This window comes from Rana temporaria, chromosome 11, assembly GCF_905171775.1.
Source record: "Rana temporaria chromosome 11, aRanTem1.1, whole genome shotgun sequence".
In the NCBI taxonomy this organism is placed as follows: Eukaryota; Metazoa; Chordata; class Amphibia; order Anura; family Ranidae; genus Rana; species Rana temporaria.
This window is the reverse complement of record NC_053499.1, coordinates 86,720,536-86,747,957: the sequence shown is the minus strand read 5'-3', so window position 1 is coordinate 86,747,957 and position 27,422 is coordinate 86,720,536. Positions and strand designations below refer to the sequence as shown.

The following is a 27,422-nucleotide window of genomic DNA, read 5'->3' as shown; positions in this document are numbered from 1 at the left end:
CCAGAGCACTCTGGAGGATGTCTCCTTACATTGCTGCATTCATTTTTTCCCTAGATCCTCACCAGTCTTCCAGTTCCGGCTGCTGAAAAATATCCCCACAGCATGATGCTTTCACCACAATGCTTCACTGTAGGAATGGTATTTGCCAGGTGATGAGTGGGGTGCCTGGGTTTCCCTCCAGACATGACGCTTGCCATTCAGGCCAAAGAGTTCAGTTTTTCATCAGACCAGAGATTTTGTTTCTCATGGTTTAAGAATCCTTCAGATGCCTTTTGGCAAAGTCCAGGCGGGCTGTCATGTGCCTTTTTATGGAGTGGCTTCCATCTGCCCACTTTACCTTACATGCCCGATTGGTGGAGTGCTGCAGAGACTGTTGTTCTGGAAGTCTCTCTCAACACTGGAACTCTTGTCAAGAGTCAACATGAGGTTCTTGGTTTCTTCCCTGACTAAGGCCCTTATCCCATTTTTATCCTAGCTCAGTTTGGCCGGGCGGCACTCTTTAGAAAGTCCTGGTGGTTCCAAACTTCCATTTATGGATGATGGAGGCCAACATGGTCATTGGGACCTTCAATGATGCAGAAATGTTTCTGCACCTTCCTCAGATCTGTGCCTCAATACGATTCCGTCTCTGTCTACCGACAACTCCTTGGACTTCATGGCTTGGTTTATGCTCTGATATGCAGTGTTAACTATGGAACCTCATAGACAGTTGTGTGCCTTTTACAAATCATGTAAAATCAACTGAATTTACCAAAGGTGGACTCCCGTCAAGTTGTAGAAACATCTCAAGGATGATCAGTGGAAACAGGATTTTTATTTTATTTTTTATTTTTTTTCGTTTTTTTTTTTGTCTTTTTTTTATAAATTTGCAAAGATTTCAAACAAATGTCTTTCATGTTGTCATTATGGGTTATTTTGTAGAATTTCAGGAAAATTAATCTACAGTAGTTTATTTTGGAATAAGGCTGTACATAACAAAATGTGAAAAAGTGAAGCGCTGTGAATACTTATGGAGATGCAGTGTATGTTTATCCGCCCAGAAGGCACATGTGGTGTATATGTGTGGCACGGATGCAAGACTCTGAAAGCAGTCTGTGTTCAGGCATTTTTTGGCCTGGCACAGTTGCACACTCGGGCTGGCACTGTCATCCTGTGCCTCATAGTAAAACACACACCCCTCTGAGTGAAAATTCATGTGCCCATATGAGTAAGCCCTAAGTGCTATATCATCAGACTTGTCTCACTGTATAAAGCTTAAAGGATAAGTTCACCTTTTAACAAAAATAATAAAAGGGGGGGCCAGTTCACACCATAGAAAAGCAGTCCAGATGTTTTTCCAGATGCTTTTCTTCATGTGCATTTTTGATGCAGTCCAGTGCATTTTTTTTCTCCCTCTCTCGTCCTAACCTTAAATAAGGACGTGTGTGTTCCAGTGCGTTTTTGGTTAGTTTAGGTGTGTGCCAGATGTGTTTGACAGCATTCCAGTCCAGTGCAGGAAAAATGCAGCATATTTTATTTTTTTCTGGTACTGCAAGCACTGGTGTGAACTATGCCATTAAAAACTATATAGCAGCCATACTTTCCATGCATTTGTGATTCAGAAAAAAACAACTCACTGGACTGCACTGTTGTTTTGTTTTAGGGGCGTGGAAAGCATTGCATCAGGGATCAGCAAATCACTGATGCCATGCAGGATCCCCTGCAGACTGTCAGTTTAAGCCGTCTCCCCATCATGTGGGTAGGCAGTTTTACACTGACAGGAAGAATTGATGAACTACCACTGCAATCAACAGTCCTGTAGTAGTTCATTGAGAACAAGCAGCCAACAGCCGCATAGGCTGTCGATACTTGTAGTTAGTCACAGGGGTCTATTAATAAAGCGGCCCTGTTGGTGGAGCCCTGAATGGCTGTGCTCTTTGAATTGTGGCAGAGTACGACTTATAAGGCTCCATGTACACGGGACGTTTTACGACTGCTCCTAAATGATTAAACTTGACAGATAGTAACTCACGTTTAAAACGTTAGTTTTGCCCCGTTTGCATGCCGTGTATAGTGTTTTTTTTTTTTTTTTAATGGTGAAATACTCTTATAAACGAAACGCTGCTAAAAGCGGGTTACCGCGCTAAGTCGCGTTTTGGCATCTGAAACGTGGTAATCTTCAGCGTCTGAACCCATCTTTTTGCGTTCAAAGAAACGCTGTTAAATGCAACTGCCTAAAAAACTGCAATAAACAAGACTGTGTACATGCTCACATAGGATAACATTGAGTTCAGGAGCAGTTGAAAAAGGTGGCAAACTGCCTCTGAGCATATGTTTAGCAGCGTCCCGTGTACATGGGGCCTAACCCGTCAGATTTTTTTTTTTTGCCAGATTTCACTTTCTGTCTCTTGGCCAAACAAAAAGTGATGGGAAATCCCTGCACACTTTTAGGTCTTCAGAGCTAGTGTCCCCATTGGAAGATTTTCCCTCTATTACTTTTCTAAGGACAACCCAAAGTTTGAAATGTTCTTTTACTTTCAAGATAATTCAGGATATTACAGGACAAAGAGAGGGTGAATCTCCTTAACAGGGGACCGCAAAAAGAACTGAGCATTCTAGTCCTCCACTCCAAAGCCAATAAAAAAATAAATATACTTTAGTTGCTTGACTAGGTCCACTTTAATTTATTGCACAATAGTAAATGATTTTAAAATGTACTAATTTCCTTTTTTTCTTTTTTTCTTTTTAGGCAGATGATGACCCCGTTATTGGATTTCATCAGATGTTTTTATTAAAGAATGTTCAAGATGTCTGGGTCTGTACAAACGACATGTTTCGGCTAGCCCTGCACAACTTTGGTTGAATTTTGAAAGCTTGAAGAGAGAAAAATAGAATTCATCTGCCCTTATGTTTTTTTTTTTTTTTCGTTTTTTTTTTTTAATAAACAATGCTCCTAATCTACACATAAAGCAAACATCAATAGGTATATATATATATATATATATATATATATATATATATAATATATATATATATATATATCTGAGCAGAATAGTAGATCTGTTGCCAAATGGTGGCTGATAGTGTCCCAGTTCAGTCTTTTGAATTAAAGTGACATTTGCATTTAAATAATTTTGCCTTTTAAAACTTGGATTGCTCTTTATGTAACCCCCCATTTAGTGATCAAAAATTGGAAATAAAATACAAAGTGGTTTTTTTTTTGCTTTTTCTGAAAATTTTTCATGTTGCCTTATTTCTTTTTGTGTGCATTTACTTTTTGTTAACCACTTCAGGCCCGGACCATTTTGCTGATCAATGAACGGCCCACTTTTGCGATTTGCACTGTCGCTTTAACTGACAATTGCGCGGTCGTACGACGTGGCTTCCAAACTAAATGGTGTCCTTTTTTTCCCACAAATAGAGCTTTATTTGGTGGTATTTGATTACCCTCTGCGGTTTTTATTTTTTGCGTTATAAACAAAAATATAGCGACAATTTTGAAAAAAATTTATATTTAACTTTTTGCTATAATATCCCCCCAAAAATGTATAACAAGAAAAACATTTTTTTCCTCAGTCTAGGCTAATATGTATTCTTCGACATATTTTTCGTAAAAAAAAAAAAAAAAGATTGCAATAAGCGTTTGGTTTTGGCAAAGTTATAGCGTCTACAAAATAGGGTGGGTAGTTTTATTGCATTTTTAGTAATATATATATTTTTTTTTACTAGTAATGGTGGCGATCTGCGATTTTTATTGGTACTGCGACCTGATCTAATGCATTGATTACTGTAAAAATGTCACTGGCAGGGAAGGGTTAACACTAGGGGGTGGGACTTGATGACTGACTGAAATGACAGATCGCTGTTCAATCATTTCTCCCCCTGAAAGAACTGGGAGCTGTGTGTTTACACACACAGCTCCCGGTTCTCGCTCTGTAATGAGTGATCGCGGGTGCCTGGCGGTGATCGCGCCCCGCCGGGAACGTAATTTTGCACAGCCGACCTGCCGCCGTAAAACTACGGTGGGCGGTCGGCAAGCGGTTAAAGATAGTTGTAAACTCTTAGACCACATTTACCTACAGGTGAGCCTGGATTAAGGCTTAGCTGTAGGTGCAAGAAATATCTCCTAAATCTACACGGTTTAGGAGATATTTTCAAAAAATGCAGGCACCGATGTCTATGGCGCAGGTGCACTGAGTGCCGTTTCTAAACAGCAATCGTGTTGTGACTGGCGGCTTCCAGTGCGGAGCCGCGAGACCCGGAAGTCACTCCGGGAGAGATGGCGACGGAGGAGGGGAACGAGGACCGCTGCATGGGCTTTGATCTCAGCTTAGCAATTGGCATACTAGCTCATTATGCTTTGTCTTGCAGGATGTATTTTTTTTTTTTTTTTCCCTTCGGAGGCTCTAATTCTAAAAGGCCATGGTTATGTTCCTATTAGCCTGCATTAATCGTACACACTGCTTTCTGCTGCTAGGGACCAGTGAATTCAGAACTCGCCTATTGAATAACTCATGAATACTAGCGATTAAAACCTGAGCTCCGAACCCAAAAACAAAAGTGAATTGGTTTGCAGATTACCAGTCCTTGGATATGGTTGATGCATTTGTTTTGGCTAAACGTAGTGGTTAATATGTGAAAACATAACGGTACAAACTGGTACATGAGCTCAAATCTCAGAAGACAGTTTTCTGAATTCTGTTTCTGTCATTCCACTGCAAGAAATAAATCTTGCGATAAATTACAAAAATCCGGAGAGTTTTACAAAATTTTAATTTATTATAAAATAGCTAAAGTTGACTATTTACTAGATTTACATAGTTTGTAAAAAAAAGACACATCTTGCGTTTGCCCAAAAGACAAAAATAAATTAAAAACCTGCATCCTCAGAAACCTAAACCCCTCAGTTACTCCGAAAAATGCAGAAAAACCCTAATGCAAAACAATTTATAAATTCAGAATCTATACCAGAAACCATCTCAAATATGGGTCTGGTATGGATTTTAAAGGGGGGACTCTAAAAGAAAGGAAATAAAGAGCAGCAAGCAAGAAGTCTACCCCCAGACCCTTACAGCTGCATCTCACCTAGCTGGTCAGGAAAGGAGGGCAAAAAGTGCAAGTCTCTCCCCATCCGAGGGGGGGAAAACCCTGCCAAAACGAGAGCCATCAGAACTTTATACGGCAGCCCGCAGTACACTGCGGCTAAAAGCCGGAACCTCAGGTGCTCGATCATCCACTTGATACAATTTTGTGAACGTATGCACTGAAGACCAGGTAGCAACCTTACAAATCTGAGCCACAGATGCCCGATAACGAAAAGCACAAGAGGTTCCTACACCCCTGGTAGAATGAGCTCTCAACCCTAAAGGGAGGACCTTATGTTTCAGACCGTAGCCTGAATGACCAATCGACGGGACTTAATTGGTAATGGAAGCTGCCTGCCCCTTTCTTGGGTCCTTTTGTAAAATTAAGGCCTGATCGTCAGATCTCTGCAAGTATACAAATAAACCTTTACCCGCCCGGGACAACATCCAAAGAATGCAGCCGTCTCTTTTCCGCTGAACAAGGCTGAGAGAAAAAAAAGTAAAAATAATGTAAAAAAGGATGGATCCTTCGTGGTGAAGGATCAAATACGGTTCCCTGCATGTAAGGGCCGACAACCTTCTAGCCAAGGTGATATCCATCAGGAAGGCTAGCTTGTGTGACAGCAAGTCTAATGGAATTTCCTTGATGGTTTCTGTAACAGCACGAAATTCAAGTCCTAAGGACACACAGGTGACCTAATGGGGGGGAAGTAAATGAGTTTCCCCTGCATAAAGGTTTGGATCAGTGCATGGGAGGCTAGAGGCCTTTGGAAGAATACTGAGGGCCGATACTTGACCTCTGTACTCAAAGCCAATTCGATTTCTACAGCTGACTGTAGAAAAGAGAATTCTCCAAATCACGTATTTTCCCATGGATGCCATTTTTTTGGCTTCACACCAAGCAATATTGGTCTTCCAGACCTTATGATAGATCTTCCTAGTGACAGGTTTCTAGCATTCACCAGGGTAGACGCCGCTGGTCCAGAGATGCCATGGTCCTGTTAATAGCCATGCCATCAAGTTTAGAGACTGTAAATTTGGGGTGGAATATAGGACCTTGAGACAGTAGATTGGGTGCTGTGGAATGAGAAGAAAGTAACCGCTCAGATAAAACCAGAGAACCTTCTCGCTGGATCCAAACCGTGGGTGCCGGCAATGCAATGATATGCAAATTTGAAGAGAAAAACTAGGACAGCCGCACTCTAAAAAACTTTCCTTTTAATAAAACTGGTCACAAAAATAACATGCCACAGCAAAAAATAGGACAGAAGCTGACGCGGTTTCGCACTGTATTTCAGTGCTTAATCATAGCTAGTGTGCATAACAGACAGAAAATATATACTCTACCAGACAATGGTAATGGGAGTGCTGAGAAACAATTAGGTTGATCATGAATCTCCTGTGAACAGGTGTATCCAAACGCTCCACACACACCTACAAGCCTGCATCCACTGAATGTTGTGATTCTATTGTGTTAAAATGTGATATGTATGTTAACCCAAAAATGTAATGGGAGAAACGTGTGTAAGTGAGAATAAAAAGGACGAAAAAAAGGTATGGATGGTGAAAAAGAAAAAAAAGGGAGAAAAAGGAACAAAAAAAGAGTGGAAGAAAAAATAGAAAATTAATGAGAAACATGGGTGAAATGAAGAAATAGAAGGGGGGCGTGGCCGCGGCATGAGCGAGTGAGGACGTGCTCTCTGAGCTCCGTGAGACCCGCGCTCTACTCGGAACACACGGCGATTCCCAGGGGGGATTTTGCACAAAAAAGATGCCACCGAAGCGCAAGTCATCCCCGCAGCTCAGCGGACACCACGGGGAGCTCCGGCTCCTTGGACGCCTTGCTTTGGGACCCGGCGGTGTGACGGCAGGCGCAGCCAAGCTGGCGCCCGGCTCCCACGCTGCTAGGCCTTCTTCCCCCATCATCTCCCCGCATGTGCAGGCTTCCACCCAGCCTCGCTCCCCGTCCCACACACCTCCGGCTCTGAAAGCGTTGATGAGCGGGGGAATGGAGGGGACCCTTGGGAGGATAAGGACATCCGCTCTCATATCCTATCTCTCCCCACCAAAGGCTGATCTGGAGCGCTTTGCCCATAAGATGGAGAAGGCCCTGAGGCAAGACATCACAGATCTGCAGACTGACACAGCCCACCTGGGAGGCAGAGTGGAGACCCCTGGAAGCACAATGGGAAGAAACCCACCCCCAACCCTGCAGGCACTCACTGAACACTGTAAGATGCAGGATCGCAGGCTTGAGGCCCTGCTGCGATCAAATGGACGATTTTGAAAACAGAAGCCGCAGGGTGAATATTCGCATCAGAGGGCCTACCTGAAGCGACAGGCCCGAGGGAGATTGTCCCCACCTTACAGGGGGTCTTTAAACAAATCCTCGGCCGCCAAGCCCCTTGATTTTATTGAAATGATCGGGCACATCGTGCCCTACGCCCCCCCTCAGAGGATCCGGATAAACCCCGGTACATTATATGTAAGTTTACATAAGTTACTCCCTCAAGGAGCGTATCATGACTCAGGTCAGGGGTGTTCGGCACGGTGGACTTTGATGTGCTAGCGCAGCTGACCTTTTTTCCGGATCTGTCCAGACGCACGTTGATGCAACGTAGGGCACTAAAAACCCCTTTTGGGGGCTCTCCAAGACGCTCAGCTGACCTACCGTTGGGGCTTTCCCGTTTAGTGCCTGTCGGCTACAAAAGATGGCCAGTCGCATACTCTTCGCACCAAAGAAGACTTACCCCGATTCCTGGAATCCCTGGAGCCTCCCCCGTGTAGATATCCCGATTGGAGGGCCTCACCGGATATACCACTACCTACTCGCCCTGGACAGTGGCAACCGGTCCGCCGCCGCCGTGGCCCCAGAGGGGGTCTGCCTGGGCCAACACCCCGCTCCCCCATTCCCCGCAAGGAGAGGCGTGGAACTGTGGCCTTAGGGACCTCTGGCCCGGTGATGCTTTCCTTCATCCTCCCTACCGCTTGTTGTCTGTTGGCATTGCCCCGGATGAACTGTGGGCTTCAATTGTTCCTGGCACCAGATTTGCCCTTTCTTCCATTTTATGCTGCTGACATATGCTGGATGACATTCCCCCCTGAATGCCGTTTATAATATTAATCTCCCTGGGCTCAGGGGTTGACGCTAATTTGAGTGATACTCGCGGGCCGCTGGACGGGCTCGCTCTCTGTGCCTCGTCACTAACCCCCAGTAGGCCGACTCCATTGGAGTCATGCTCCCTTTTTGGGGACAACCTCTGCCCGCTGATCCTCCGCCGCTTCTCCCCTTTTGGAGAGCGGGTGGGATCCCCGACCAAGGGGTGATATTGCCACTAAGATATGCCCATTGGGCATTATGTTTTTTTTTTTTTGTTTTATGGTTTGTTTTGATGGATGTCTCTCTCTCTGTTCCTTCCCCATCCCCTGTGTTTCCGGTACTTAGCATCCGTTATAACCGTGCTCTGTTTCCTAGGCTCCTTAGAGATTCGGTGACTTCTGTATGCACCTATCTGCTGGCGAGGTTGTGTGAAAGGTCCCTCCCACGTCCAGTTCCAGAATATCTGAGATGGCTGATGTGAAAGTCGTATCCTATAACGTTCGCGGCCTGGGCTCACCTATGAAACGCAGTAAGTTGTGGCTTGAGATGAAACGCATGGGGGCACATGTTCTTTTTTTGCAGGAGACACATTTCCGCACTGACTCGGTCCCCCGCCTTCCCACCCACCTCTACCCCCTGTGGTTCCTTGGCAATTCCCCCCCAAACTAAATCGGGGGGGGTGGCCATTGCGATTCACAAAAATTGCCCCTTCATTATTGAGGACCAAAAACTAGACCCCAATGGCCGCTTCGCTTTTGTTAAGGGCTCCATCTCCGGCCGCAAATAAACCCTCGCTACACTTTATGCCCCGAACAGTGGTCAGATTTATTTTCTCGACTCTGTTTTGGAATCACTGCTTACCTTCCGGGATGGACACCTCATCCTGGGGGGGGGGACTTTACGATGCCCGGATTCCCAGGGTGGACACGTCCTCCGGTCGCTCGGGACACTCATTTGCCTTTTTGAAGCGCTACCCGGAAGTCTCTGCAGGCCCACCATTTGGTGGACTGCTGGGAGACTGCTGCGCCCAACGTCAGGGACTATAGCTATTTCTCGGCCACGCACGATGTATATACGCGCATTGATCTTCTATTGATGGATCAGTTCTCCCTGGACCTTTGACTGGGGCTTCTATTGGCTCCATCACCATTTTCGACCACGCGCCGGTGTCATCTCCCTGCGTCCCCTTTCGGCTGGAGGCACGGACATGGTCATGGCGCTTGAATGATGGCATTCTAGGACGATGCAGTTGCCCAAAAACAGGTCTCCGATACTATCTCCATGTACTTTGCAGAAAACACGTTGCGCTATATGACCCACAAATTCTACGAATTCGGTAATAAATGTGGAAGGATGTTGGCGCTGGCCCTTAGAGGTCCAACGGGAGTGCGGGACATGTACACAAATTTAAAAATCTGCGACGGGCGCGTTGGTGGTTTCATTCGTCTAAGATAGCAGCGGCGTTCCGGGATTCTATGCCCAGCTTTATCACCTACCTGATACGCCTGCCTGGCCTATCTGAATCGCAACGGGCCGCTAGAATACACCAATACCTGGAGGAGGCACAATTCCCACTGTTGGAGGAAGCCTCTGTGGGCAAACAACTTGATGCCCCTATTACCGTCGCTGAGATTCGGGCGGGTAGTGAAGGATCTCCCTACGGAAGAGCCCTGGCCCTGACGGCCTATACTAATACCTATTATAAAAAATATCTAGAGGAACTGTCGGGACCTATGTGCAAGTACTTTACGGCGCTGGCACTCCGGCACGGCTATGCCACCTGAGGCGCTGCTGGCCCATATTTCGGTCTTGCCGAAAGAAGGAAGGACCCACTCCTTACCCGGGTAGCTATAGGCCCATATCGCTTCTGAACACCGACGTTAAGATTTTGGCCAAAATATTGGCCAATAGGCTTAAGCCGGGTACTTACACCCGTCTGTTGTCCACCCGGACCAAACTGCTTTGTTAATGGGCAGGGAAGCGAGAGACAATTGCGAATAGGGCACCTCCAGCTGAATCACTGGGTGTAGTCCGCAGGCGGCCCCACAACCGTGTCTTTTTGCTTTCGACTGATGCCGAGAAGGCATTTGACCGGGTGGACTGGACGTATATAACAATAGTTTTGACCACACTTGGCCTGGGGCCTAATATGCTGGCCTGGATATCCTCTGTATAGCTCCCCATCCGCCAGAGTTAAGGTGAACGGCCTGCTATTGGACCCTTTCCGATTAGCAATGGGACACGGCAGGGATGCCCGCTATCACCCCTTGTGTTTGCTTTGACGCTTGAGCCGCTGCTCAGCCGGATTCGCCTCAATAGCAATATCAGGGGTTTTACAGTTGGCCCGAGGGAACATAAGTTGTCCGCCTATGCGGACGACGTGTTGTTCTACGTGTCTGAACCTCTGTTGTCCCTGCCTAACATCATGGCAGAGCTGGCAGAGTTTAACCTCTTATCTAATTTTAAGATAAACTATGCCAAGTCTGAGATCCTATCTCTGACCATTCCCCCGGAATTGCGTGCGCAACTGCAGGCTGCTTTCTCATTCACATGGTGCCAGTCGTCCCTGAAGTATTTAGGAGTTCATCTACCAGTGAGCTGCGCCCAGTTGTACGAGTGTAATTACGCTCCGCTGCTCTCGACCATCAGGGTGGACCTAAAGAGGTGGGATAAGGCGGCCTTCTAATGGATGGGCCGGGTCAGTGTGCTGAAAATGAATGTGCTCCCCAGAATTTTGTTTCTCCTACAGATGGTCCCGATTGCCCTGCCCAGGGCCTTCTTCTCAAGCCTCAACAGTCTATTCATCCAATATATCTGGAGTGGGAAGTGCCCCCGGTTGGCCCTTCGCATTCTGCAACGCCCTAAATCTGCAGGTGGGTTGGGGGTCCCTGTGGTTAGGAGGTACTACGAATCGATAGCCCTTCAACGCATTTTGGACTGGTACCATGGTGTCCAGCACAAGGTGTGGGTGCCCTTGGACAAGTTCCTGGCGGGGCGTAACCTATCCCACGCCCCGTGGGTGCCTGGAGAACACAGGGGTTTGTCGGGGCTGGTGTCCCCTTTTGCCGTCCATGCTCTAGCGATCTGGGATGCCTTAAATAAGACGGGGAGGCTTGCTTTGCCGACTTCCCCGCTGGCACCCCTGGGGGGCTTCCCTTGGTTCGCTCCCGGGGAACACCCATCCTTTTTTCGGACGTGGGCGGCGGATGGGGAGTCCAGGTGCGGGAGATTTGTCCAGGACCGGGGGGTTGCTGTCCCTGGCTACGCTGAGGGAGCAATATGGTCCTTTCCTAATGGATGAGTGGCGCTATCGGCAACTCAGCCATTTTCTCACAACTCTACCCCAGGGGGTCAGGTCACCAACACAGGCGTCCCCCTTCGAGTGCCTCTGTATGTCCCAGGAGGCTGTTCCCCATGCCATCTCAGTGCTATATGCCCTGATACACTCCCTATGGGAGGATGGGAAGCCTAGGTTTATAAGGGAGTGGGAGAGAGACCTGCAGCACAACTTCACTAAGCCGCAGCTGGACCACATATATAGACTAACGCACTCGAGCACGGTTGATACAAGGATGCAAGAAAATAGCTATAAGGTGCTCACCAGATGGTATAGGGTCCCAACTAGACTTGCTCAGATGTACCCCTCTCTTTCAGATGCATGTTGGCGGGAGTGCGGCCAGAGGGGCACCTTCCTGCACATTTGGTGGGAATGCCCCAAACTGCGCCCCTTCTGGCAAGATGTCCATGCCCAGATCAAATTGATTTTGGATGTGGCGCTTCCGGACTCTCCCTTGGAGTCCCTGCTTCACTTCCCTACGGTTCCGGTTAGTCAATATTGCAAGTCTGCACTGCCTCATTTGCTCAATGCGGCCAGACGGCTGATTCCGATACATTGGAAGACGCCTACAATACCGACCCACTCGGAGTGGGTGAGCATGGTGATCAAAATTATGGTGGCAGAGAAGTGGATGGCGCAGTGCAAAGACAAATATGATAAATTCTATTCGATATGGGCGACTTGGATATACTATGTGGGACCTGAGGAGCTGCCTGTGCCTGGGCCCCCCCAGGGGGTGTTCCCCTCTGGAAGGGGGCCCAGTGCAGGAGGGGGGAGTGCCGCTGGGGACCCTGATGCTGCAGTGGGCTGTTAGAGCCATAATGGAAACACTATAGTTTACTTAATGTCTTTTTGATGTTGATGCACATGTACCGGAAGTTACCCCCTCCCCCTCTCCCCTTACCCCTCCCTTACTGTATGAGTCCCCCTTTTTGTTTTTCCCTTCCTTAGTTCCCCCATGGCATGTGGGTCCGAGGCGCAGAGGCTTGTTTTGATTATCCTGACGGATGGAGGAACTTCCCTCCTACCGGGGTGTGCTTAGGTGGTGCGGGTGGGTAGATCCACTATGGTAATAGCTCAGAACATGTCCCGCATATGATGTTCACTACTCCCCAGGCCGCACTTCCAGGTATAGGCATGCCCTAGAGGTGCTCTTTGCCACATATGCTTCGTTTGACAGCCCGGGACAGGATCCCTATTGACATGCAAGGGGATTGTTACATTTCCTGTATTCCATTTGCTGGGCCATGTTGGCCGACAATACGTTTGTATGTCTGTTTTTCCTATGCAAAAACTTTTTTGAAAATAAAGATTATATAAAAAAAAATGAAGAAATAGAAAAGTGTATGTATGGGTGAATAAAACAAGTGTAAATATATGTGATGAAGTGTGGGTAACATTGTCATGCTGGATTGTGCGTGTGTATGGAATATGTGTTGATGAACTAATGCATGCGTGTGAACAGGTGTGTCAATGGTTAACAAGGTAGAAAGAACCCTGAGCCAGATAAATGTGACGGTGTGTAGGAAATGTGAAGGTGTGGAGGGATTTTTAAAAGGATTTATTAGTGAAGAATCCTTGTATAAAAGTAGAGTGACACTATAAAATGTTCGTACATATATATAATATTGTTCAGAACCTTAGATAAGGAATCGTATGAGAAAAGTGTGTGGAAGTGTTCGTGGCCAGTCTATTGTTTGTCTCACAATCTCCGGGAATCTGGGCCAGGCTGGTGCCACCAGAATGACTGGAACTCACTCTCTGAATCCTGCGCAACAAATGTGGAAGGAGAGAGACCGGAGGGAAAGCATAAACCAGGGAGTACTGGTTCCATGAAACTACCATAGCATCTTGTGTGTGTATATATAGTTACATAGTTAGGCTGAAAAAAGACACAAGTTCAACCATAAAAAAAAATATACAATCCCATATACCCACAGTTAATCCAGAGGAAGGCAAAAACAAAACAAAAAACATCAGAGCACGATCCTATTTGCTATAGCAGGGGAAAAAATTACTTCCTGATCCCCTGAGCCAATCAGATATTCCCCAGATCAACTTTACCTATAAATGGTACCCAGTTATATTATGTACATTTAGGAAAGAATCCAGGCCTTTCTTAAAGCAATCTACTGAGCTGGCCAGAACCACCTCTGCAGGGAGTCTATTCCTCATTTTCCCAGCTCTTACTGTGAAGAAATCTTTCTGTATTTGGAGGTGAAATCTCCTTTTTTCTAGATGTAAAGAGTGCCCCCTTGTCCTTTGTGTTGACCGTAAAGTGAAAAACTCAACACCAAGTTCACTATATGGACCCTTTATATATTTGTACATGTTGATCATATCCCCCCCCCCTTAATATCCTCTTCTCAAGAGTGAATAAATTCAGTTCCTCTAATCTTTCCTCATAGCTGATCTCCATGCCTCTTATCAGTTTGGTTGCCCTTCTCTGCACTTTCTACAGTTCCCCAATATCCTTTTTGAAAACTGGGGCCCAAAACTGAACTGCATATTCCAGATGAGGTCTTACTAATGATTTTGTACAGGGGAAATATATCTCTCTCTCTCTCTGGAGTCCATACCTCTCTTAATACAAGAAAGGACTCGCTTTGGAAACCGTAGCTTGGCATTGCATGCCATTATTGAGCTTATGATCTAAACCAAAACCCCCAGATCCTTCTCCACTACAGATTTCCCCAGTTGTACTCCCCCTAATATGTATGATGCAAATAAATCAGCTCTATAGCTCCCTAGTGACAGGGGGGCTAGGTCTAATGAGGATGATGAAAGCAAGCAAGGCCCAATTAATTAAAGGAAATTTTTATTTATTTTTTCTTGGGGGCCGGGACACTATTCCTGACACCACTGACTGTCCAGATAGGGGGAAGGAAAAAGAGAAGAAAACCAGCCCGACAAATCTACGCTCAAAGGCTCAAACATGGTTTCCCTAAAGAAATAAAGAATAAAGACACTATACTGGAGCCTAGTCCAATAGAGGGCGATGGCCATGGATGGTTTAATAAAACACGAGAGGACTGGATGACCTGTTGTTTTTGAGGCCTCTACTGATCCTCCCTCAGTATCTCATGATTTTTTGGGGGAGGGGGGTTCCCCCCTTTTTTTTTTTTTTTTTTTTCTTTGGTATTATAAAAATCAAGCTTGTCAACATATCTCCCCCTTGGTGGGGGGTCTTCCCTTCCCTTCCCCCCCCCCCCTCCCTTCTTTATTTATTTAAATTATTATTTTTTTTCTTTTTAAATTATTTATTTATTTATTTTTCCCCTTCTCCATTTTAGCACTCTGCACTTTAGCGATACTAGTGATATTGGGTGACACCGATGATGGGGTCCCCCCCTTTTTTTTCTTCTTTTTTTTTGTTGTTTCTCACATGTTTTATTGGGTTGACATGGTGTATAGATTTACGAAGCTTGGTATTAGGGCCCTAAGGATAAGATTATTATCAAGAGATTAACTAAAAAGGAGTACGGTAACTATTTTTGGTATTAAGTAAATTTGAATACTCCACCCTATGTTTATGGGGGTAGGGAGGGATTATTAAGGGATGGGGGAGGGTGTTTTTTTTTTTTCTCTCCTTTTTGTCTTTTTATTGGAGGGAATTACTTGACAGATAAACAGAAATATTCACCTTAAAACCCCACTGGGGTATTTTCACTAACACAAAAGAAGTAATTGGCACGTTTCTGATTACCCTCACAAATGTCGACACGTTGAATCAATGTTTGTTTTTCTTAAATTACTGTATGACTATTCATGTATTAAGTACACTGACCCCTGGTGGTACACCAGGGGACTTAGTATAGGTGTGGGGTATCACACTATTAAGGGGGAGGGGTTTGGTTACTACTTTTTCCTTTTTAGGTTTGGTGGTTGTTTTGATTTTGTTTTATAAGGGGGGGAGAGGGAGGGAGGGTCGCGTGTTTGTAGGATGTGTATGAGGGAGAGTAGAGAGGTCATTGGACAGGTCCCCAAGGGGTGCCCAGTAGGGCGGGGTAGAAGGGGGGTGGGGGGTAGGAAGGGGGTGGGTAGGGAGGGAGGGTCAGTAAGCGTATACTACTTAAATCAAGAGCTGTGATGGCGGAAGCAGGGGGGGCGAGGGAGGGGAGGCTAGGGGATTTGCGGACCCGGATGGTAAAAGGAGCGCTGGTCAAATATCTATACTGCTGGACTAGAGTTGTGTATCCTACCATTATGTTAGTCTGTCTAGATGTAGGATAGTTTATTGGCCATCACTTCCTGGAACGTCCGAGGTATGGGAGACCCAATTAAGCGAACATCAGTCATGTCACTCCTGGAAGATGGTATGCCGGGACTCTTATGCCTACAAGAGACACACTTGACCAAGGACACCGTCCCACTACTGAACAGTCGTAAATTTCAGGCCCAGTTCCACTCAGTGCATTCCTCCTATTCAAGGGGGGTAAGCATTTTGGTGGGGAGGGGGGTGACGTTTTCCTGCACTGAATCCCAGTTAGATGATCAAGGCTGATATATATTTCTTTTTTGCCTAATTGAGAACAGCCCATACGTTTTGGCTAATATGTATATCCCCCCACCATTTAAGTTAAACGTTTTAAACAAACTCCTCGAATTCACACTCGATTAACCAGCGGTTCCAGTGATAGCTGTAGGGGACTATAACGAGGTGTTAGATGGAAGCCTGGATAGATTTCCTCCGGGAAAAAGATCTAGTGAGGGGCGACTGACTCGAATCCTGGAGGAAATAGGAATGAGAGATATATGGAGAACTTACTTTCCACAAGATCGCCAATACTCATACTATTCTAGCTCCCACCATACGCTTTCCAGAATAGACCTGGCAGTGGGTAATGATGATGCAATGTCCTTGGTAAAGAAAATTTATTATGGCCCCAGAGGGGTTTTGGACCATTCCCCTCTGGTGCTAATAATAAAGATTGGAGTTAAAGTCTCCCGTAATGAGTGGAAATTTAATCCAGGTTGGCTGGAGATGATTGGGGACCCAGGGATCCTGATGTCTAGACTAAAAGAATTCGTATATATTAACACAGGATCCGCTCCAACGGAAATAGTTTGGGATTCTATGAAAGCTTTTCTGCGTGGCTTGCTAATTCAGCAGGTAGCCAGGGTGAAAAGGGAAGGGAGAGAGCAAGAGGGCAAGTTGGCCCGTGAGACCACTCAAGCTGAAGTAAGGTTTATTGAGCAACCCACCCCAGCCATGCGGGAAGCATGGTTGACAAAACAGCTAGAGTACAAAACAGCTACTTTGAAATGTGCGGAGAACAAACGGACTCTACAAAGGCAGTGCCAGTTTGGTGAGGGAGAGAAGGTAGGGCGGATGTTATCCCTTCTCAGTAGGACTAACTCCCCTCCGTCAAATATTCCAGCAATAAAGACAATAGGGGGAGAAATATCTACGGAAGGCCAGGTGGTTTTACAAACGTTTTGTGAATATTACAAAGAACTATAAATCTAAAGGGGGGGGGGGGCTGGGAGTGGAGCTATGGAATCGTTTTTTCAGAAAATAATAGTCCCTACCCTGCTAGACGAGGACAGACAGGCCTTGGATGCACCAATCACGTTAAGCGAAATTCAGCAAGCCGTAACCTCGATGTCAAACCAGAAATCCCCTGGCCTGGATGGACTACCTATCGAGGTGTATAAGAAATTTGGCGAGATTTTGCTTCTAGAGTTGTTGTAGGCCCTGGAGGGGGCTGAGAGTGGAGGCACTCTTCCCCGGTCAATGATGGAAGCAACTATCATAGTGATTCATAAAGAGGAAAAAGAAAAATTGCTCCCCTCATCTTATCGCCCAATTTCTTTGTTACCTACCGATGTTAAGATCTTAGCCAAAATTTTAGCAACTCGCTTAAATAGATTTATTAGCAAACTTATCCACCCAGATCAGTCAGGGTTTATACCAGGCAGGGCAACAACTATTAATATAAGAAGAACTTTTTTAAATATAGAAATACCAACCGATAACGTGAGGCCCAGAGCAGTGTTATCTCTTGATGCCGCTAAGGCATTCGATAGCCTTGAATGGAGATATTTATGGGAAGTATTAGAGAAATTCGGCTTCGGGCCTCGCTTTGTTAGATGGGTTAAATTACTATATAGCGAGCCAAGAGCTAAAATTAATAATGAGATATCGGAATTTTTTCAGCTGGAGCGAGGGACGAGGCAGGGGTGTCCTCTGTTCGCCCTCGCCATGGAACCACTTGCAATAATGGCCAGGGCGAGGTCGGACATAATGGGGTTTAGAAGACACCAAGGGGAAGACAAGATTGCACTATTTGCAGATGACATTTTGTTCTTTCTGTGGGATGTTGAAACCACTCTAGACAAAGTGATACAACTGGTAAATGACTTCGGTCATTTCTCAGGTTTGACAATTAACTTGGAAAAATCTGCCTTTTTACCACTGGATCCAGTCGATCTCCAGCTCCTGCCAAGTACTTCTCAATTAAGCGTGGTCACAAAACTTAAATACCTAGGGATCTGGATAACGAAAGATATTACCCAATATGCCACTTGATCCACTGTTACTAAAGTGGAAAAATAAATGTGATATCTGGAAAAGACTTCCCCTGTCTGTAGCAGGACGATGCAACTTAATCAAAATGATATGGCAACCGCAATTAATATACCTGCTCCATAACGCACCCTTATGGCTGGGATATAAATGGTTCAAAAACATAGAATCACTATTTAGAGAACTTATATGGAGGGGAGGCCAAGCCAGGATAAGCTTGCAAACACTCCAGCTACCAGTAAAAGAAGGGGGTATGGCGGTTCCACACCCAAAGTTATATTTTATTGTCACAATTGCAACATCTGGTAGGGTGTGGAACCACTGAGGGAGACGGCTTTATTAGCCGCTTGATGTTGACGGGTAATCCCCATAAATTGTTGGTGGAAGCCCTAGAGGCAGATTATTTCCCCCATAAATTCCCAACTATAAAATTGGCTATTAAAGTATTGCATACAATAAAGACCTTATTGGGATATAGTGGCCAAACAGAATTCTCCCCCCTATGGAAAAACAATAATCTACAGGAAATAACAAGCATAGAAGAATCAAGAGAATGGAAGAGTCAAGGTATAACTCGTTTTAAAGCACCTGTTTGAGGGTAACACCCTAAAATCATTCTCAGATTTAACAAGAGAATTTAACATTCCCAACAAAACATTCTACAAATATCTGCAGGTACGCCATGCTATTCATACAATTGTTTTAGAACTAAATTGTGCTTGGACTCAGATTTCCGTCCTTCTCAAAGTAATTAGGGCTTAATAACAGCAACATATAACAGCTTGAGTGCTAGAGCGATAAGCAGAGCGGGCCCAGTCAAGAGTAAAGAAGCGTGGGAAAGAGACCTGGGAACAATATCATCTGAACAGTGGGAGAGAATTCTGCATCAATGCGCCTGTGTTTCAATCGCCCCTGCGCAAAGACTGTCCCATTTGTTTTTATTGCATAGGGTATATCATACTCCGCATAAAATGTTTAACCACTTACCCCCCAGACCATATTGCTGCCCAAAGACCAGAGTACTTTTTGCGATTCGGGACTGCGTCGCTTTAACAGACAATTGCGCGGTCGTGCGACGTGGCTCCCAAACAAAATTGGCGTCCTTTTTTCCCCACAAATAGAGCTTTCTTTTGGTGGTATTTGATCACCTCTGCGGTTTTTAGTTTTTGCGCTATAAACAAAAATAGAGCAACAATTTTGAAAAAAAAGAATATTTTTGACATTTTGCTATAATAAATATCCCCCAAAAATATATAAAAAAAAAAAAAAAATTTCCTCAGTTTAGGCCGATACGTTTTCTTCTACATATTTTTCGTAAAAAAAAATCGCAATAAGCGTTTATTGATTGGTTTGCGCAAAAGTTATAGCGTTTACAAAATAGGGGGTATTTTTATGTCATTTGTATTATATTTTTTTTACTAGTAATGGCGGCGATCAGCGATTTTTTTTTTTCGGTATTGCGACATTATGGCGGACATTTTTGGGACCATTGGCATTTTTATAGCGATCAGTGCTATAAAAATGCATTGGATTACTATAAAAATGCCACTGGCAGTGAAGGGGTTAACACTAGGGGGCGGGGAAGGGGTTAAGTATGCCTGGGTGTGTTCTTACTGTGGGGGGGGGTGGCCTCACTAGGGGAAACACTGATCCTCGGTTCATACATTGTATGAACCGAAGATCAGCATTTCCCCTGCTGACAGGACCGAGAGCTGTGTGTTTACACACACAGCTCCCGGTCCCCGCTCTGTACCGAGCGATCGCGTGTGCCCGGCGGCGATCGTGCCTGCCGGGCACACGCACGGGAGTCGGGGGCGAGCGGGGGGGCGTGCGCCCCCTAGTGGCGGCTGGAAGAGAGGACGTCATATTACGTGCTCTCGCCCAGCAGAGCCACCTTGTGGACGTATAAATGCGGTGCGCGGTCGGCAAGTGGTTAAACTGGGGTGGAGACAAAATAATGAATGCCCGAGATGCAAAGATAAAGGGGATCTAATTCACATGGTCTGGAAGTGCCCCAAACTTTACGACTATTGGGTAGAAATAATAGAGAGGATAAACGAGGTATTTCGCACATCCCTCAATCCAGTGGCCAGAACCTGTCTTCTGGGGTGTATAGAAGATATAAGGGCAGCTTGGAAGCTATATTGAGGTGCCTTTTCTATAATAAATATCCCCCAAAAATATATAAAAAAAAACGATAGCCCAAAAATGGCAGGCGCAGACGCCCCCGTCGGTAGATAACTGGTTAGCGACTATGAACCTAACAATTTCAAATGAGAGAGTATATTTTACTAGACAGGGGAACCATGGGAAATTCAATAGCATATGGGGGCCGTGGCAGAGGGCGGTGTGGAACATATGAGGATGGCACTTGAGGAAGTGACCCCAGGGTAACGCGCCCCCCTCCTCCCCCCCCCTCCCGACAGAAGTGGCTGTCACCTATTGCGGCGGGAGCGGGGTTGATGGGTGCTCTAAGGGGGATTGGCGATATAGGGCATGTGACCACTATTATCGATACAAGGGTAAAGTGCGGCCACCTCCTCTCTTCTGTTCTCGCCTGTCCGCTCAGTGGATTAACTAATGGGGTAGTACGCTCCCTTAGGTAGTTGGGGGGAGGGGGGGGGATGGATATAGGGTTAGAAGACTTAGAAGATATCAGGTATGTAACGGAACCCCAAATGGGACAGGGGTTAAATCCGTTCACGATGTTCCATTCCACCCAAGACAGCTTATCGACACTCCACAATCAGGCAAACGAACACGACCGATAATAATCCCCCCCAGAAACGAGACACACAGCTCTTGTTTGAGGTTCAAACAGGGAATGAATCTTTATATCTGCACATGGTAACACATTTCTCTTCAAAATACATCCCTCCCACCCTTGGGAAACAGGGTGGGTTAAATTGTCCAATGACAATGGTGATACAGGTCAGGTGTGTTCAAACTTCTACTTCAGTAAACAGTCTTAGCAGGGGAGGGGGGTTTGCTGGAGTGATTCCGCCCCCCTTTCCTCACAGCAAGACACTTTAACATCCCATAATAGGTATTCAGACTGTCTACCAAGCTCCAATCCACATAGCAGACTTAATTACCACAATAGACAATGGAATGCAATCACACCCCACCCCTTTCATCACAGCAAGCTTACTAGTATACATCAGCCAACATACAATATATACAATATCTGACCGCATTAAATGTGACTAGCACAGACCATAGTGGGGTTCTCATTCACCCTGTGCCCCTAAAGTCACTCCTGTTACAAGGTACATCTGATTATACAGGCTAAGAATATGCTTAGTATCGATTTGTAGCATGTTGCTTTCCTTTTCTTTTTTTTTCCTGTTTGTATAATGCTAGATGGTTACCTGTTAAAATAATTGTCTGATGTATAAGTCATCTTAAAATCAAATAAAAAGAAATTAAGTAAAAAAAAGTATGTATGATGCATGCATATTCTTAGCCCCCAAGTGCATAACTTTTTACATTTATCAACATTAAACCTCATCTTCCACTTAGTCGCCCAATTAGACAGAGCATTGAATTTGGCTTGTAAATTGGAAACATCTTGTAATGACGTTATTCCACTGCATAGCTTGGTGTCATCTACAAAGACAGAAATGTTACTTTTAAACCCAGACCCAATATCATTTATAAAGATATTAAAAAGTAAGGGTCACAACACTGAACCTTGGGGTAGATAACCTTAGACCATTCAGAGTAAGAATTATTAACCAGTACTCTCTGAATTCTGTCTTAGCCAGTTTTCTATCCATTTACAAACTGTTATTTCCAATCCTGTAGACTTTACCTTACACATGAGCCGAGTGTGCGGAACTGTATCGAACGCTTTTGCAAAATCCAAGTACAGTGGGGCAAAAAAGTATTTAGTCAGCCACCAATTGTGCAAGTTCTCCCACTTAAGAGAGAGGCCTGTAATTGTCATCATAGGTATACCTCAACTATGAGAGACAAAATGTGGAAACAAATTCAGACACTCACATTGTCTGATTTGAAAATAATTTATTTGCAAATTATGGTGGAAAATAAGTATTTGGTCACCTACAAACAAGCAAGATTTCTGGCTCTCACAGACCTGTATCTTCTTCTCCTCTGTCCTCCACTCATTACCTGTATTAATGGCACCTGTTTGAACTTGTTATCAGTATAAAAGACACCTGTCCACAACCTCAAACAGTCACACTCCAAACGCCACTATGGTGAAGACTAAAGAGCTGTCAAGGAAACCAGAAACAAAATTGTAGACCTGCACCAGGCTGGGAAGACTGAATCTGCAATAGGCAAGCAGCTTGGTGTGAAGAAATCAACTGTGGGAGCAATAATTAGAAAATGGAAGACATACAAGACCACTGATAATCTCCCTTGATCTGGGGCTCCACACAAGATCTCACCCCGTGGGGTCAAAATTATCACAAGAAGACGGGGGCGTGGCCAATGACCAGGATGTGAGGACGTGCATAGCCTGAGCTCCATCCGTGCCGCACACATCCTACCTCAATCCTGCTGACCCGATTGCCATCCGAGGATCCCACCGGTCCCCACAGCCTCCCGGGAGCCTTGTGCCCATCGGGAGATGGTCAAATACGGCCCACCGATGGAGGAAGCCTCAGGATTTGTCCCGCCGCCATGCAAAACGGGGCAAGATGGCGCCGGTCACCATGCTGCAGACACACGCAGCCAGCCATCTTTGACTGCACTGAGGCAGAAACCTGCAGGGAAGGGTGAGTCACACTGTCCCCCCCCCCCCTGTCCTGAGCCCAGAAGACTCCCTCCTCATATCACCAGCTGGGGACTCTGACCATGATAATGCTAACATGGATGCTGCTGATGAAGACCCCTCGGAGCCGTCCCTATCTCAGATCATGGTGGCCATCCAGCATAGCCATGCGTCCCTGACCACTCAAATGGACTCTATTAAAACTGACTTATACTTTTTGAAGCAGGATGTTCACAACCTTCCGCCATAGAGTGTCTAATGCTGAGCAGCGCATCGGTGCACTAGAGGATGAGACCCGTCCACTGCAAGGCTCTGTCAGGGAGCTGCGCCAGGCCCAGAAATACACTACAGATAGGCTCACTGACATGGAGGACCGTTTACGGAGTAGTAACCTTCGCTTCCTGGGGTTTCCGGGGGGGTCTGAGGGTAAGACCCCAGAAATAATTATGGAAAGATGGCTGATCTCCACATTTGGCGCACCCACCTTCTCGCCATTATTCGCCATTGAACGGGCACACAGAGTTCCCATGCGCCCCCTGGGGCCCGCCACGGGCCATGAATATCAAGCTACTTCATTTCAGGGACAGGGAAGCTGTTCTCAGAGCTGCCAGGGAGAAGGGAAGGGTGTCCTTTAATGGAAGTGGAATAACCATTTTTCCTTATTTCTCAGTAGCCACACAAAAGCAACAGGCCACTTTCATTGCCATTAAACACAGGCTCCGTGAGCTTCATCTTCCCTATGGCATGCTGTATCCTGCTCATCTAATAATAATTTACCAGGGCAAGGTCTACTTCACAGATCCTAAGGAGGCATCCCACTGGGTGGACATCCGGAATGCAGGAACCTGGACCGAAGGTCCCCTTTGCGCTGAAAGTGAACGTGCTGAGTATACTTTCCTTGACAACCCTTTTCTCAAATATTTTGGGATGATGGGTTACTCTCCTGTGCCATTGTTTGCACACCATCTGTTCAACCTGAAGGTCTGTTGTCATTCTGTTCCTGATGCTGCGTTTATTATTTTTATTTTTTTACCTTGTCTACTCCTTTCTTGAACGCCTTACCTGTTATTTTTTTTTAATCCTCCGTCCTGACACGGGGTCACCTGATATATTTGTTCAGTGTGGTCGTGGATAGCGGCCAGCGTCTGAGGACCTCTACCACTTCTCAGGGATTGTTGTTGGGGGGTCTGAGTCATGGCCACCCCGCCTTGCAATTTTGGTTTAGGGAACAAAGCTCTCATATGTTTGGGTTTGGGAGTCGGGAGGGTTAGGGTGGGCTGGGCTGTTCAGGGACTTTTGTTCGGGACTGTTTTTGTATTCTTTCTGAAATGCTGGTACTTGTTGTTGCATGTCTATCTATGGGCTGGACTAGCTGGCCTTGCTATTATGCACCTGATATTTTGTATTGCTGGAACATTGTTATATGTTTCTAACTTGCTCCTTAGTGTACGCATCCCTCGTGGTTCACTGGGCACCAGGTTCTGGCTACTTCACATTCTTTATTATATTGATGACGAGAGTATATCTAAGAATATGCAAGCCTTCCTGCGGATAGTATTGTTCTATGCTAAGAAGTCTATATAACTTTCGACTGGAAGTCTCCATCCTTGCCTACCATTGCCTTCTGGCTCACCACAATCAATCATGCTATACCGCTGTATAAGTTGACATATGAGGCCAGAGGGTGTCCAAAAAAATTCTTAAAGGTTCGGGGCTCTTGGGTTGATTCCGAGAGCACCATACCACCTGTTCCTTGAACTTTGACTGATGACTGATGCCTCTGCCTGTTGAGTAAACATGAATGAGTAAATTGATGATTCTATTGTCTTTCTCCCCCTATTTTCTATATTTTTCTATGAATATGCTCACTGTGTACCAGCTACCAGAGTTTTGTAAAATAATGTAATGGCGATGTTTGCCCAGTATGTGTGTTTGTTGTACTGTTTGTTTTGTACGTAAAAAAAAAAAAAAACCTTTAAAAAAAAAAAAAATGATCACAAGAACGGTGAGCAAAAATCCCAGAACCACACGGGGGGACCTAGTGAATGACCTGCAGAGAGCTGGGACCCACGTAATAAAGGCTTCCATCAGTACCACTCTACGTCGCCAGGGACTCAGATCCTGCAGTGCCAGACGTGTCCCCCTGCTTAAGACAGTACATGTCCGGGCCCATCTGAGATTTGCTAGAGAGCATTTGGATGATCCAGAAGAGGATTGGGAGAATGTCATATGGTCAGATGAAACCAAAGTAGAACTGTTTGGTAGAAACTCAACTCGTCATGTTTGGAGGAGAGAGAATGCGGAGTTGCAACCAAATAACACCATACCTACTGTGAAGCATGGGGGTGGCAACATCATGCTTTGGGCCTGTTTCTCTGCAAAGGAAACAGGACGACTGATCCATGTACATATAAGAATGAATAGGGCCATGTATCGTGAGATTTTGAGTGCAAACCTCCTCCCATCAGCAAGGGCATTTGAAGATGAAACGTGGCTGGGTCCATCAGCATGACAATGATCCCAAACACACTGCCCGGGAAACGAAGGAGTGGCTTTGTAAGAAGCATTTCAAGGTCCTGGAGTGGCCTAGTCAGTCGCCAGATCTCAACCCCATAGAAAACCTTTGGAGGGAGTTGAAAGTCTGTGTTGCGCAGCGACCGCTCCCAAAACATATATATACAAAAAAGCGCATATGATAAACTGTGTGAATAAAAAAGTCCTACATACGAGTCCTGTAAGCTTTAGCGTGAGTGGCAGTTCATGAATCCGGGCAGCCTTGCAATGGGAGCTGAAGCAACGCTCCAAGTACATAAAATGAAAAAAAAAACAACAACAAGCAGGCGCCACTTAGTAAACTGTAAACTTTTAATACAACATGTAATAAAGGCACTCACATGTGGATTTGAAGATTCAGGCATATAGATGTAGATGTTGTCCTGCGATTTGTCTTTGCATAGCCAATAGGTGTGGATGTCCCTTTTCTCACTGGTACAGCACTTGTGCTGTGCTGTGCAGCGAATGCAACACTGCTAGTCCATACAGTGTAGTATGAAGGTGGAAGTGCACGAATGTGCAAGCAGGGGTGCTGGAGCGCACGTTGGAACGCACACCACGCTAGGGACGCTATTGCTGTGTTGGAGGAAGTGACGTCATCGCCGGGGACAGCAAATGTGCGACGCGTTTCCGTGCATATGCTGTGGTTTGATGGGAAAAACAAACCCACAGCTCGCACCTTTCTCAAGCTCTGAGAAAGGTGCGAGCTGTGGGTTTGTTTTTCCCATCAAACCACAGCATATGCATGGAAACGCGTCGCACATTTGCTGTCCCCGGCGATGACGTCACTTCCTCCAACACAGCAATAGCGCCCCTAGCGTGGTGTGCGTTCCAACGTGCGCTCCAGCACCCCTGCTTACACATTCGTGCACTTCCACCTTCATACTACACTGTATGGACTAGCAGCGTTGCATTCGCTGTACCAGTGAGAAAAGGGACATCCACACCTATTGGCTATGCAAAGACAAATCGCAGGACAACATCTACATCTATATGCCTGAATCTTCAAATCCACATGTGAGTGCCTTTATTACATGTTGTATTAAAAGTTGTACAGTTTACTAAGTGGCGCCTGCTTGTTGTTGTTTTTTTCATTCGCTCCCAAAACATCACTGCTCTAGAGGACATGTGCATGGAGGAATGGTCCAACATACCAGAAACAGTGTGTGACAACCTTGTGAAGACTTACAGAAAATGTTTGACCTCTGTCATTGCCAACAAAGGATATATAACAAAGTATTGAGATGAACTTTTGATATTGACCAAATACTTATTTTCCACCATAATTTGCAAATAAATTCTTTCCAAATCAGACAATGTGATTGTCTGTCTGGATTTGTTTCCACATTTTGTCTCTCATAGTTGAGGTATACCTATGATGACAATTACAGGCCTCTCATCTTTTTAAGTGGGAGAACTTGCACAATTGGTGGCTGACTAAATACTTTTTTGCCCCACTGTATACCACGTCCACTGCCACCCCTCTGTCCAGAGTTTTACTTACCTCTTCATAAAAAGAAATCCGATTGTCTGACAGCATGGATTCACGAGAGACAGAGGTTGTCTGTTGCTTCAATAGTTTTTTTCTAGCAAGAACTCATCTATGTGGTCTTTTATTAATCTCTCCAGTATCTTCCCAACTATAGAAGTTAAACTAATGGGTCTATAGTTACTTGTTAAAGACTTATAGCTAGATTCAGGTAGATGGGCGCATATTTGAGTCGGCGTAACGTAACGTATATGCGCTACGCCGGCATAAGTCAGAGAGCAAAATAGATGATTCACAAAGCACTTGCTCTCCAATTTGCGCCGGCCGAACCTAAATTTGAAGGCGTAAGTGGGTGTGAACTTATGCAAATGATTTTCTGAGCGTGGTGCAGTGGCTTACGCCGGCTTATCTTCTACGGAGCATGCGCAGTGATGTCTAAGTTGGATCGCTTCCTTGCGCACAACTAGGTTGGCCGAACTTTCCGTTGTACGCCGGCCTATTGGCTTGCGCCGAGCGCATAAATACGCCCAGACATGCGTCCGTCCGACGCAAAATTACATCCTGCTCCCCCCCCCCCCCCCCCCCGAGCAAGGTAATTTTGCTGTTCGTT

The 27,422-nt window shown here is 45.6% G+C and overlaps 1 protein-coding gene across 4 annotated transcripts in view; it reads left to right on the top strand.

Moving 5' to 3' along the window:
• The window catches only part of NUTF2 (nuclear transport factor 2), a 257,157-nt gene extending 254,275 nt beyond the window's left edge, over positions 1-2,882 (top strand). For 3 of the 4 annotated variants that reach the window (XM_040328747.1, XM_040328748.1, XM_040328749.1), the window contains one exon: positions 2,729-2,801. In XM_040328747.1, the coding sequence (XP_040184681.1) occupies positions 2,729-2,774 (46 nt within the window). In that variant the 3' untranslated portion in view covers positions 2,775-2,801. Of the gene's footprint in view, positions 1-2,728 lie in introns of all 4 variants that reach the window. The other variant, XM_040328750.1, reaches the window with a different exon arrangement.
• Positions 2,883-27,422: the final 24,540 nt, after the last annotated feature.